Source organism: Ixodes scapularis, unplaced genomic scaffold, assembly GCF_016920785.2.
Source record: "Ixodes scapularis isolate PalLabHiFi unplaced genomic scaffold, ASM1692078v2 PGA_scaffold0__279_contigs__length_252992795, whole genome shotgun sequence".
NCBI classification, from domain to species: domain Eukaryota; kingdom Metazoa; phylum Arthropoda; class Arachnida; order Ixodida; family Ixodidae; genus Ixodes; species Ixodes scapularis.
In genome coordinates, this window is record NW_024609835.1 from 137,690,431 (window position 1) to 137,704,402 (window position 13,972).

The 13,972-nt window shown below is 45.3% G+C and overlaps 1 protein-coding gene across 1 annotated transcript in view; it reads left to right on the forward strand.

The window, feature by feature from the left end:
* The window catches only part of LOC121837457 (Down syndrome cell adhesion molecule-like protein Dscam2), a 64,027-nt gene extending 50,290 nt beyond the window's left edge, over positions 1-13,737 (forward strand). Inside the window, exons 10-11 of the mRNA XM_042293063.1 lie at positions 841-995; positions 13,451-13,737. Coding sequence (XP_042148997.1) covers positions 841-995; positions 13,451-13,737 — 442 coding nt within the window. The remainder of the gene's footprint in view (positions 1-840; positions 996-13,450) is intronic.
* Positions 13,738-13,972: the final 235 nt, after the last annotated feature.

Sequence of the window (13,972 nt, forward strand, 5' to 3'; positions counted from 1 at the left end):
GGCTCAACTTTGATACCCTGTGAGGATGCGGCTTGCTTTTCGCCCAATGAAGTAACAAGAAGCGGACGTTTGGCAAACAAAATACGTGTAAGGCTCCAGATGAACAAATTTCAGTTCTAGTTCACTGGTACTAGACAAGATTATTGAAATTGAGCTCAAACATGCACTCGTGGGGTGAGGTGACTAAGCCACGACTTACTACGTTTGCATACGCACGCACAATATCCGGTGTTTCGGGAACCAAGGAAAGTGCCCCGGTCTTCGTTTTGTATGGCTCGAGAATGAGCGTATTGTAGGTTCGTAAAAAGTAAGATAATCGAAAACGCAAGCAGCGCGTTCGGTCGCGGCGTGATAGCATGAGATGAAGCTGCTCAGTCGAAACCGAAACTGAGTGGCCAACTAGTTCTCAGAGTGCACTGCGTGGTATTTCGCCGCGGTGGGGCGCGTCGGTTTTGGAAGAAGTCCATTGTTGTAGTCCTGAAATTTTTGAAGCACAGCTGAATGTATTGTTTAGTTGAGTTTTGCATGTGGAAATGTATATCTTGAGCGTGCGTGGGTAGCTACAACCTACCGGCGCTCGATACACGCGGTATGTGCATGAATGAGTTTCTTGTTTTCTGGGTATTGTGTTTTTCCCCTCCTCTGTAGACCGACGGGTCCACAGTATTTCAAATAAATAATAATAATAATAAACGCGCAAGTTTCCTCTGGGGAAGGGGAGGGGGGGGAATTCGAAATATCAGTTTTCTCCTTCCCTGTTTAAATTCACTTAATGTAACCCATAACCTTTTGTGAGAATAAGGGTGTGTCTCCTGCATACCCTTCCTCCGGCCCGTGCAGTGGCGGCGCCCTAGAAGAGACGGACCGGGTGCGGGTGCTGCCTTCGGGCACGCTGCGCATCGAGAGCGCCGAGCAGCCGGATTCGGCCAACTACAGCTGCCACGCCCACAACGTCTATGGCAGAGACTCCGTCCACTACACCGTCCATGTGCACAGTGAGTTCAACCTTCGCCTGCGCGTTTTCACGTGGGTCCGTGGACCAGCCAAACGCTACGAAAACGACCTCCGGTGTGCTTTAGACCTTGTCGAGGTCGTCAGTGTCAAGATCCAAAACGTACACGTTTTTCTTTTTTTTTTTCTTTTTTTTATGTAAAGGGACATACCAAATGTTCCCAGTATAAAATTAGCGTGATTTGCTTGTATCGGGCTGTCTTAACGTACTACTGACATTCAAAGAGAAATACCAAGAAGTCGTTCCTGAACCTCCTTCCACAATCAAAATATCAGTGACGGATGAGGACAAAAATTATCCAATCGCGAAACTCAAAACCTGTTACGAAATGTGTTCTGCTCTATAATGGTTTTCATGTGTCAAAATTTGCTATCGAAATAAATCTACGTCTTATACTTCCCCGCGATTAACTAGGGAAGATGTATAGTTAAGTTCGAAGTTCATATAAACTTTTCACTCGAGAAATTAGGTCTGCACTGGGATACCATACGCAACGTCCCGGACGTTGAGTTACCTGTCGTAAGTTGCTTTTTCTGACGACGAAGTGTTCGTGTTCTATTGCTTCCGATATTGGGGCGTGACACCCGCGCAGTGCTGAGTCTTGTAAGTAGCACCAAGTCATTTTCCAGTGACATTTGTTTTTCTTCTATGTTCCTTTGACCAATGAGCCGTTTTTTGTATAAACACTATAAAAAAGATCAAGGTATAGTTTTCTAGATTATCACCCGGAGATTCTGGGGGCGAGCGGTAGTGATCCAGGTGCAATTATGATTCGGTAAAAGCTGAACGCTCTAAAAATATTCAAGCTGCTGCTTTTTCGCACAACAGTCGTTCAGCCAAATACTGCGATTTATAAAGCAAGTTCGAAGAATGAAGAGCATGAAAAAATGCTTCAACGAAAAATTATCGCCTTCCCCTTCAATGCTAAACATATTTTGCAGAATGCTTTGTGTGACGAATAATTTTTCATTAATTGATGTTTTTTCGTATTTCTTTCTTTTTTTTTTCCCTCGTTGTTTATTAAGTTTCTTCTCTTGCCTAGATTGTAGTGATACGTTTTCCTACTGTTCTGCAAGGAAAAAAAAACAGGCGCGCAATATATTTTTTATAGTGAAGATTGACTTTCTCGGCGCTCGGAAAAGGTGATTGATAAATATCTGCATGTAAAGTATAGGGCACATTTATTGGGCTGTAGAACAAGCAATAATGCATATTTCATGCCAATGTGCAGGGTGATTTTAAATTATAGTCGGAGTTTCCATAACCTAGAATATCCAAATCAGTAAAACATATATATTTGTTTATTTATTTATTGAAGTGAGGCAGCTTCCAGTATATGAAAAGGCAACGAAACAATATTTTGGATGTTTTGAACGTGAGTATATAGAAGAGACGTACACAAAACACAAACCTCCAAGAAGGTTTAAAAAACCCACTGTCGAGCTTCTTTTTATATAAATCAAAAAGTGGTATTTCTAACCACATGAAGAGGACTCCGTCTGTTGATTCGTGTGGGGTTCGAGAAAATGTCTGCATAACTCGAGCCGACATATTCTTGAAAAGTGCTCGATTTTCTCTATACTGGGTTTTGTAACAATATGCGTTTTGATAACGAAGTTTGTTTCATAAGCTCCAAGTACACACGTTGCGTTCTCTTCAGCATTTGCGATCTCGAGGTGTGTCGTCATATTTCTCTCAGACATCAATGCGGCGAGTACAATAGTGCAAAATAAAGCAATCTTTAGTTGCACTTTCATATACCCTAAGCAGTTTCATTTTGTGGTTTCTAGCCTAAAATATTTTGACAATGTAAATTCCAACCATAATTTGAATCAAACTTTATGACACGTAGACCCCTTTCCTCAAATTTTCGATATTCAGGTGATACCAGCATAAATACATGCTGTATTTCAAAAGGTCATTTCAATCTTTTTCTTTTTATTCAAACGCCTTCACAGTGAACACGTCGCAGACATGTGAGTATGGTATTTTTTTATACGTTCGATATTATGATTACGCACCGTGTATTATAAAACTAAAATATTCCTCTTGGTGTGCCTTGTGTGGAGCGCAGTATCAATGCGTCAGTTAATGTTACACCGCACCATTACTGTCCTCCGCGTAGGCTACAAGCCAGAATATCGAAGATCCTTGAGCGCTGGATTTGTGTACCACCTTTAACTACAAACTTGAAATGCCTATTCAAATACGTGCATTGCTTTGTTTTGTTTTTCTCGCAAAAGCTACAAATCCAGCGATTACAAGATGCTGTAGCAATCCACCCCGCACGGCCATTGGGAACTAAGCTCGAAATAGTCCCCTTGATTTTATCACTTAGCAACATACCACTCGGGATTGCAGGGTTACACAAATGCCAGTCCTCTTGGCGAGTGGTTGGTTGGTCGCATTTTAAGTAACTGCGCGTTTGCTCCTCACACTAGTAGTAAAGGAGGCCCGTTCACACAGTTGCGTTCGGAGCGACCACTACGCTTATGAACGAATGCAACCGGTTGGAATGACGAGTTACCATAGCAACGAAGCGCCAAACGGTCGTTTCGTTCGTGTTCGTTCGCAACGCAAAGAGTTGAGCCGGGCTGAACTTTTTCGTTACGTTCGGGAACGACGGGAGCGACAGACCAATCACAGGTCGAGGAGAGCTCGGTCGCGCGCGTTGCATGCTGGTCGTGCCAGGCTTCTTCTATTTGCAAACATGGCGCCGGTGGTGATCGTCGACATGGACGGCGTGGTGGACGCTCATCGTTCCCCGTAAAAGCTCTATCCTTGACTGTGATTTTTCGTCGCGTGTCGTTATAATAACCCAGCACGTACTAGAAGGGAAGATCCACCTACTCGTGCGGCGATCTCGGGGCGGCACTCTCAAGACAGCAGAAACGCCCGTGCCGTCGTGTTTGTTTACTTCGACTACAGTGGTGCCTTCTTATCATTTGTGTCCTCGAACATCGCCCGGATTTCTTTTTTGGCGCATTCCATGCGTGTGCTCAAGTTCAAGGTATCACTGGTGCGTACCGTATAAAGGATACGAGTTTTCACGCGTTATCATCACCCGAGAAAGGTGATTAGTGTTAGCAATCCTGAACGCTCGCAACGTCTATCTGATCACGAAATTATATTTCTGCGTCGCTATATCGCTGCTAAAATTACATCGTCTTTTATGATCGTAGAAAAGGCGTGTGGCGAGATTTGTACTGTTGGCAAAGTCGTGTATTAAAGTCGTGATCGTGCAAGACGGCGTACTGCATCGTTTCCTTTTTTAATGCGCTACCCTTCAAGCGTATCCTGTAAAAAAAGTCATGAAATAAAGTTTAGATCATAGAAGACGGTCTGTCAATTTTCTGTTACGCAAGTGAGTGGCAGCGCGTCCCCTTGAAGCACCGCTGAAACAGCTGACGGCGGCGGAGAGGCGGTCGCCGTGCTGCCGACCCGCTGCGCTTGTGGTAGTGGTTGCAGGAGTGTACGCGCGGCGCAGAGCGGTCGTTCCGGTCGCTCTGGTCACAACGGACGCAGTCGTGGATAACGGGTTCGTTGCAGATGTCAGAGCGAGCCTTTACACAGCTATTATAGGCACACAGCAGATCTTCGTGACTGTTCGCCGTAGCCGAAACCTCCGGCTGCTCCGGTGAGGAGTCTAAGGACCTCGCGTCGGGCAGGAAACCGTCCGCCATGTTTGTAAGCGTAGCTGGGTTGCTTGCTATTGGCTAGGAGCAAGAGCTGAAGCTCGTTTCTCGTTGGCTGTTGCTTCGTATGGTTGCATGAGGTTGCAAGTGTGTGTACACGTCGCGCACAGTTGTTGAAGTCGCAGCGGCTGCATTCGTTCGTAAGCATAGTGGTCGCTCCGAACGCAAGTGTGTGAACGGGCCTTAACACACAATAGTGGACACAGTTTCCACGGCTAGCCACACTCACTAGTGTTACGGTTTCCCCTCAACGGATTCCACGAGCTGTGAAAAATCGTGAGTTGCATGTTTGAGCCAGCCTTCACGCGACCCTTAAGTCGCACTTCACAACGCATCCTTTTTTATTACAATAGTCCTCGGAATGTTTGTTTGGGTCTGCAACTTTAGCATCAGCATTACACCTCAGTCTGTCAACGTTGCACTTTATTCACGCCTAAGCTGACAGTGCGGGAGGCTACGTGCTCGTTGGACCAATTATACGCCATTTTTTTTACCATGTGATCACGCTCTCGTCCAATCGCACCCGCAGAAAGTTGGGTCAGGTGGTGAAAGATAGGCGGTTGATAGGTCCGGTGATCGTGTAGCTACCACCTCGCTATAGTACATCAACCCACTCCATGTTAGACGTTGGCATCAGTCTGGTACGTTCTGTGCTCCAGAGTTGACCAATTTTTTAATATAAAAATAGGCTGAGATAAAACAAAACGTTAAAGTCACGTAATTAGCGGAAAGCTCCGGCCGGCGTTGGTCGACGAAGAGAGAGCTAATAAGAAAACTTCCCGTGTACCTTAGAAAATGCCTGCGAGTCAAATTCCGGTCAGAAAGAAAAGTCCGGGCCGATCAATAGGATTTACTGAGTACTTCTAGCAAATGACCAGGCCCGAAAAAAGAAAGAAAAATGTTTGGCTCGAAACACAACATGACATCACGCTCGCTTATGGCCCCGGCACCGATCACGTTTTTTAGCCCCACCACATCTTTCACCTCGCCAATCAGTGGACTCGCACTTTGTGTACTGTCTGTTTTCTAGGAAATATAGACGCGCATATGTGCTTTAAAACGTGTAGGGCAATAATGTAAGTCTCCTAACAACAACAAAAAACAACGACAAGGAAACAAGATTTTCACGCGCGGTTGCGATTTCACGCAAATATATGAGAGAGAGAGACCTTTCTTAGTGCGTGCCTGTGAGCATCCCAGAACTAAGAAAATAGAAGTTAAAGACCGACGTACCAGAATGAAAGAAATAGCGAGTCCGCGATATGTTTGTTTTATTGATTTCATTATTACTATCGTATTGTATGCTTGGATAGACGCTAATAATGGACACCTTAATAAACTTCTTCTCACTTTACAAACCGGCAGTTGTTTTGTAAAATCAATAAAAGTATTACCTGAATTTCTGCACAACAGCGAAAAGTAGCCTAACGTCGACAGCGGTTGCTTCAATTTTTTTAAAACTTAATTTGTCTTTCTAAAGCATAGCCATTGCTCTGTCATTCAGTTTGAGGTGTTCTATAGCCGTGTTCGAACGTTCTTTACTAGAAGCTCTGGAGAGTGATGCTCCATTGACGCTTTCCTCCCGTGGCCTCGACAGCCCCTCAGAGGCCGGCCTCGGTCAGCGTGCTGTCCACTTCACCCAGCAGCATTACCCTGGGCTGGCTCAAGAGGAACTTCAGCGGCGGAGTGTCCATGCCTCCGGTCAGAGGTGGGCACACCTACGTGACCTCGTGGTCTCTCGTTACGGGCGGGCACGCTTCGAGAAAGGCTGAATGTTTCCCGGTAATTGCTGACGATCTATTTGTAGAAGGCTACTTTACCAGCAATTTTGGGCTTGAGTTTTTTTCATTAAAAACTTATTGCTACTTGGTTGTCGTTGGGAGAAAGTAATCTTAATAACAAATTATTCCTAAAAAGATCTTTTTTTTTTTTTTGGAGCAGCGTTGTGGCATTAGAGAAGATTGTCCAGAAGCGAGTATATACAGTCCTTCTAAATGTTAGACCAACTTTCACAAGAGCGTCCTTATTGATATCTGCTAATTTGTATTCAATACCAATTGTTACGTTATTTTATTATATTCTAGTGTATCCGTACTTTTTTCTGTTTTATATAACGCTTCAATTTTATCTAAGTAAATCGGAAGTTTAGCTCGTGAAGAGCGCGACATGTTTGCGCGTAAGAGATGTTAAGTTTGTTGAACCGTGTCCATATGTGTGCACACGCAAGCGCACACAAGAACGCACATGTATGCATCCGCGCAAACAAATATAGCGTACTATGATGGAAAAAAAAGCAACCATAACACTTTGGTGTTCTTTTAGCGCTTCCGTTTCTATAATATACACTTTTTGTTAGAGGCATCAGTATCTTATCTCAACAACATATCCCCAAAAAATAAATAAAATATTCTTGTTTGATTTTACGAAGTGGCAGCTGCTCCGAGACGCGGAAGATACATATACTTTGTTTTCATCATATGGGAGGCTGGAAAAACGAACGCATTCGCGTTTACGCTTGTTTGTTTGTTTGTTTTCTTGAGGGGGGGGGGGCGCAAGTTGACGTCGTCTTGTTCTTTGTGATCACCAGTAAACGAAAGCGACGTGCCAGAACATCGTTCCGAAGTCGCGAGCGGCTTCCAACAAAATCCATTCCTCATTTTTAAAATTTAGAAACCTGCACGTTCTTGCGCGCATAAGCGAACTCGTCGCAGAGTTAAACCAAAAGCTCCCTTTTTTTTTTATTTATTCTGCCGGACGCGTTTTGCGTTTCTCCACGCAAGAAATTGCTCGCCCGTCTCTCAAGAACACGTAATTGAATCTCGACTCGCACAATCGGCGTTCCTCTTCTCAAATTGTATGCGGTCTCGTCGCGTCTACACGCCAAACTGCGCGTTTCGGTCCAAAGTAAATCATCAACTCGACACAAAAAGAAAGAAAAAACGCGCACTCCACGATCGAAACAGACAATGTGCGTCGCGGCACATTATCAATATACTCCCTGCTATATTTGTAAACCGGAAAAAAAAAAAAAGAAAAAAAAAGAGAATCGCTGACCGCGACAAACGGCATGACGGTCTGTACCCGGAGAATCTGGGGATGAACGAGGAGAAAGTAACGTATGAAATGAGCGTGGCTTTCATGGCTGCTGGCAGAATCCAGCGAACCGCGAAACCAAATTTGCGACCGCGTGCGTGACTCAACCACTCGCGCGGCAACGTCGAACACGCATTCGCGAACACGAAGAGCAGTGCTCTCAAAAATGTAGTTCCTTTTTTTTTTTTTTAGAAAAGTTCGAAAAGTGATTTTCGATCTAATATTTAAGAAAAAAAAGTTTTCTTTTTGTTTTACTTCGCAGTTTGGGTTTGTGAATGTTTAGGCAAGGGCTCGAACATCCACAAAGACACAAAGGGAAGGCCCGCATATGAATAATCGGAACATCCGCGAAACCCACCGACGTTCGAAAATCCGAAGGGGATCGAATAGGGAAGGATACGGGAAACCGCGCGATTCAACGTTCTGCGGGAGAGGAGGATGCCAAGAGCAGACGGGAAGGAAGCAGCGCCAAGGTACGGGACGGGGAGCGTCGGGACTGGGGAGCAAAGGAAGAGGCTGTGGGGAGCGAGAGGCGGAAGGGATGGATATCGCGCCGCCTAGCGACAGCTGGCTGCGACAAAAGCGTTACGGCAAGATGCCACGCGAGCCGCGGCACGTGGCAGGACGATTTTTTGCCATGGCAGAACAGGGGAGGAGATCATTCCCGGAAGAAGAAAAAAAAGAATATATTGGAAGGAAGAAATGTAGAGGTGGAAGTTGGGGGCGGCGACGCAGTCGAAACGTGGAGGAGGGGGCACAAGCGGATGGCCAGGGAAAAGTCGAAAACACCGCTCGTCCAGCCGGCCCGCCAGATAAATATGGCCCCCATCGATTGGTCGCGACAGTTATCAAGAAAAATGAAAAAAGAAATCCAAAAGTGTAATGTATATAGAAAAGATGAAAAATGTTAAGAACAAACAATCAAAAAAGAAGACCAGAAAAGCAGATGAAATACGATTTCAATTCCTGGCTGCTGCTCCGGTGTTTTGTATATATCTTATTTTATTATTATTAATATTATTATTTATTTTCTCCCTCGTCTGACGCTACCCATCTTTTATTCGTTTTGCACTTTTTTTTTTCTTTTTTTCTTAATGGTTTGGAGTTTGACTTCGTAATTTCACATCTCTGGCGTTTGTTTACCCTGCCTGCGGCGAACCATAACTTCTCGAAAAAGATAAGTTTTGAAGCTCGGAAACTTTACGAAGGAACGTAAACAAACGGGACATACGCCAGGAACGTCGAACGGGCTAAATTACGTTTTCTCGGCGGCCGGCATTAAGCATCCTTCACGCCTTCGCAGGCAGGCACCGACGCACGTAATCAAGCTGCGCATTGACGACGCGGATCGATATCGAGCGATCACACCACGTGTGGCATCGTTTTTCTTTTTTTTTTCGGGGGGGGGGGGGGGGGGGGGGGACGCACGTACTCTTCTAAGACTGTTCATCATATACACGTACAGATGCGGACGATAGGAAAAAGTCCAGGTTATAGCGCGTGGCTTAGGAGGCATGCAGCGCTATCTATCGGAAGAAAGCTCAACCATTATCGAGGCTTCAGCGGCTGTTCAGTTTTTGTCGTCACTCCCTGTTTGACCAGCTGCCGCTGAGTTAATGCGGATTTCAGCGCCGAGTGTAGAGGCGTTCCTCAACAAAAGGCAAAATCAAGCGTGGTTGAAACCACCGGGTCGGCACGTTGAGCGTTCAGTTTTTAGCTATTTGATAATAAGTTCGCGGGATAAATGACGATAAGAGGGGTTTTTTTTTATTGTATTTCAGCGAACACTACTGCCATATAGTTATTATAATGCACGCTAGAGGTTCAACTGGTGTTACTGTCTATGCGGCTTCCGGGATGCAGGTTGAAGGAGTCAGCTATCAGCCTGCTTTTGCGGTGCTCCTGTGCAATTCAGTGAAATTCAATGCATGCAATTCTGCCCCATTAATATGAAAACCGCAGTTCGGACAATAGACAGCTATTTTGGGGACGAATATACATGCAGGCATTTTTGCCTCCTCACTGTGAACACCAATATCCCAGTTAAAAAAGAAAAGTTCCAAAAATGCTTTTAAGAGATCAGCGCACCCAAGAAATTACTTCTTGGGTTCACTGATTTCTCGGGGGCGTTTGAGCAACTCGAGTTTCCATAATAACGGGGCAGAATTGCATGGCGAAAGATCGGTCCCCGGATAGTTCGTTCATAATGCATAATGGACGAAATTTTCGGATATTTTCCATAATGCACCTTGTTAATATGGACACCCCTTTCATATTAACGGGGTCCATATTAACGAGATTGGACTGTATACTAAAATGATCGTGTCGTGCAACTTTACGAGCGGTTAAAAACATTCATAACGTAAAAAATAAAGTACGTGGGTTGTGAAAGGTGTCTTATTTCTATTATTTGCTATGCCCGGCAGCTTTTATCGGGCACCCGTTTTCTGGCTTTTCCCCTTTTTCAAATGTTTGGAGCGCGTGGGTGGTGGTTCGGAACGTCGAACAAGCATCTTCGCACATATGCATGAGTAGAGAGAACAAAGCAATACTTATTTATTGCAGATTCGACTATATTACTTGACCCTGACTTTATTTTGATGATATACATGCACAGAGAGTTATTGATCCGGTGTTACTATACATAGTGCCTGCAATCTCCCTTGGTTTTCCAGGTGTCCTTCGTTCGTCTGGCACTTAAATCCTCCAAGCAGAAAAACGCCGACCACTTCTTCGCGCTAATAGTGTTCGACAGTGCACATAAACATATGCACGAAGCCGTTTCAGCTCTGTGTTGAATGCTATGAATTTAAAGAGAGAAAAAAAGACACCATAACTGGTTAATATGTTCATTTACGTGATTAGAAATGTTCCAAGTTATTTACTTTGTTATAATCATTTTGTAATATTTGTTCCTGTAGTCAAGCGCAGGGAAAACAATTACAGGAGGACGCTTAAGCATCGCTCCTTTAAGACTGGAATGCGAGTGTTGAAAATATAAACTAAGCCTGGTTCTCGAGCCGTGCAAGCATGTCTGAGTGGCCTAGTCTGTAGCGTTTCTGGCTCGCCACCGAAGGGTCGTGGATTCGAGTCCAGCCTAAAATTATTGAAATATTTCCCATTAGGCTAATAAATGATTTCATAAAATAAAATTATTCGAGACATGCAGCGACCTTTAATTCGCATTACGTGTCATATTTTTTTTAATCTCTTTCATTCCACGCGAGACGTCACGTTTTACGCAAGCGTTCTGATGTTTTTTTGTTTAGTTTTGATTTTCGCGCGAGGCCATGTGGCTTTGACGTCATTACCTTATCGACCAATCGGGATTTTGCCGTTTCACCGACGCCGGCATTTCTGCTACCCGCTTTTCTCCGTATAAATGCATTACCGGAAGCCAATGTTTGACTCGTTGCTGTCTGCTATACACTATAATAACTTTATGACTACTACTACTACTCCTATCGGAGTTGACTTCATAACCGTATGCCAAAAATACCGGGAGTAACGACAAAAAAAAAATGGAACAGGCGCTGAAATACTGCTATCTTGCACAATAGCCTCGTTGATAACTCAGCCTTCTTCCATTAGATAGCCCCAGGGAGGTCGTCGGAGCCACGCACTCTTGTTTGGGATTTCTACTATAGTTCGCGAGTGAACGTTCTTGCAAAGACTCGGAATTACGTACGACGCCCTTCGTTGATTCTGGAAGTGTTTTCAAAGATAGGTCGATTTGTTATAACTATATCTTGTCTGTAGTCACTGACAGTTTAAAAAAAAAAACGCAGGGTGTGGCTTGTTTAAGTTGATGCACCTCGCATCGTGATTGGTTCTTTGGCGCTATTATCGACTAGCGCAGCAATCTCATTGGCTGCGGAGCTATAATGAGATGCTCGGAAAAATCACCATTCTCTGCGTTTCTTTAGGGACGGATGGGTGGATAGATGTTAATGGCTATACCCTTTGTAACGGGCGGTAGCTTGCGCCACCTAGCAGTCAGAGACTACCATGTGGTCTATATTTCACAGGAAAAAATACACGCACACACAATGTTTGTTGGTTAATTCTGAGGCTGTTCGTCCGGAATGATCTCACAGGTTTGTTTGAAATTCCGAATTAGCAGACTAAGAGATAAAAAATGGTATAAAAAGAAAAAGGAAACAGTTCGGCTCTGACGAATCTGTCTGTCATTGATTGCCTCAAGTGCTACCGTAATATGAATTAATATTTCTTCTTAGTTTACCAATCAGTTGGCGATTTTCTCCTAGCTTATACAGCAGGAGACATCCCCTGCCGTATGCCCTTTGCTGTATGCCCGGACGTCCTGACTACTCGCGGCGAGACACACGCTAGGGGTGCAACAGTGCTCCTTGACGTGATCCTTTCCACTGTGTTTTCATCTTTATAGCGGATGCTTGCAAATGTAGAAGAAAAAAACAATAACTGAACACTGTAACCCTGGAACGTTTTGGGAAGGGGGATGGGGGACCCATTTTGTCTCTCCTAGCTATCCCGCCTCACACTCCAAAGTTAGAATGTCTACTTGATCTGCTCGCCTCTATAATCAGTTTGTCTCCGAGAAACTCTTAAGGTATCCTCATTTTGGGTTGCAAGCAACGTCTTCCCAGACGGTGATTCCCAAACTTCCAAGCATTAATGTCCAACACGGGCAGCTGGAAGCGCGAACAAAAAAAAACACGCCGAAGACACCTAAAAGTAGAAACGCGAAAGCATTCCTACACGCAGCGTATTCCTACAAGCAGCACGCCACGTCTTTTTGCACACGGCGCTCCGGCGGTAACATCACGCTCCCCCACTGCGCAGGCGCGGCGCCCCCCGCCTACTTCACGGCTTCCGTGACGAAGCATCTGCGTTACTGTGCTTTTCCTTGTGTTTTATTTCTGAAGCGCGTCCGCTTTGACCTTGAGCGCCCCATCGGCTTCACGGCTTCCGTGACGAAGCATCTGCGTTACTGTGCTTTTCCTTGTGTTTTATTTCTGAAGCGCGTCCGCTTTGACCTTGAGCGCCCCATCGGCTTCACGGCTTCCGTGACGAAGCATCTGCGTTGCTGTGCTTTTCTTTGTGTTATTTTTTCTGAGGCGTGTCCACTTTGACCTTGAGCTGCGTGTGCTTGATGGCGTATTTTTATGGCCATCTTTCGAGGACAACGCCTCAGAACACATTTTCGCGTAATGGTACATATACGACTTAGGCCTTAAAACCCGGAAACTTATTCCACTGCATAAGTTATACCCCTGTCAGAGTGGAAATTAAATGTCAGTTCCATCGAATGACATTTGAGCGATCGACGAATCAGCGCGCGATATCCCGGGCGTAGCGCATTCCACGTACGACAGATCGCGAGCCGATTCTCTGATCATACAAATGTCATTAGATGGAAATGGCATTTAATTTCCAGTCTGACAGGGGTATTACACTTCATTCACACTCCAAAGAAGAGTACAGTTAATGCTACAAGCGCGAGCAGCTAGCCCGCGCTCCTTAGTTTGAGATATGCATTGCTTACGCGAGCGCTCGTTCTGTGGAAGATCCTTTTAAAGCCGAGGTCTCGCGCTCTAGTATAGAGCGACTCCCCAGCTTTGAATACTTGGCACTTCGAAGAGGCCAAATGCGTCATTGGGCTCCGCAGAGTACGAGCTGCACTACAAGCGTCAACAGGGTTCTTGGGACCTGGTGCGAGTGGCACCACCCGCCTCGGTGCTCGGCGGCACTGCTCCAGCGCGGAGCAGCGTGGCGACAGTGTCAGCCTCGTGGAGCAACGGCACGAGGCTGACACACGAGCTGACGGGCCTGTTCTGCGGCACCCAGTACCACATATACCTCGTAGCCGTCGGCGACAAGGGAAAGAGCGATCCCAGCGACACCGTGTTCGCCAGGACCCAAGGAGGAGGTATACAATGGACGAGGAACGCCTAAGAGTCCAAAGTGTGCCTTTCAGGCCTTCACACCGCGGAAGGATAGATGTTCCTCTTGAAAGGGAACGACATTTCGGGTGGGAGCCTTGAAAATCAAGCAAGTTGATGATTGTTCAGCTTATAAGAAATGAGAAGGGGACATGCAGATTAACGATGGCAGTCGTCTCAGCTAAGAATTGTTGTGCGCATTTGTCTCCTTTTGTGTTTTCAGCTTTTGATTTATTTATTTCTCTTGA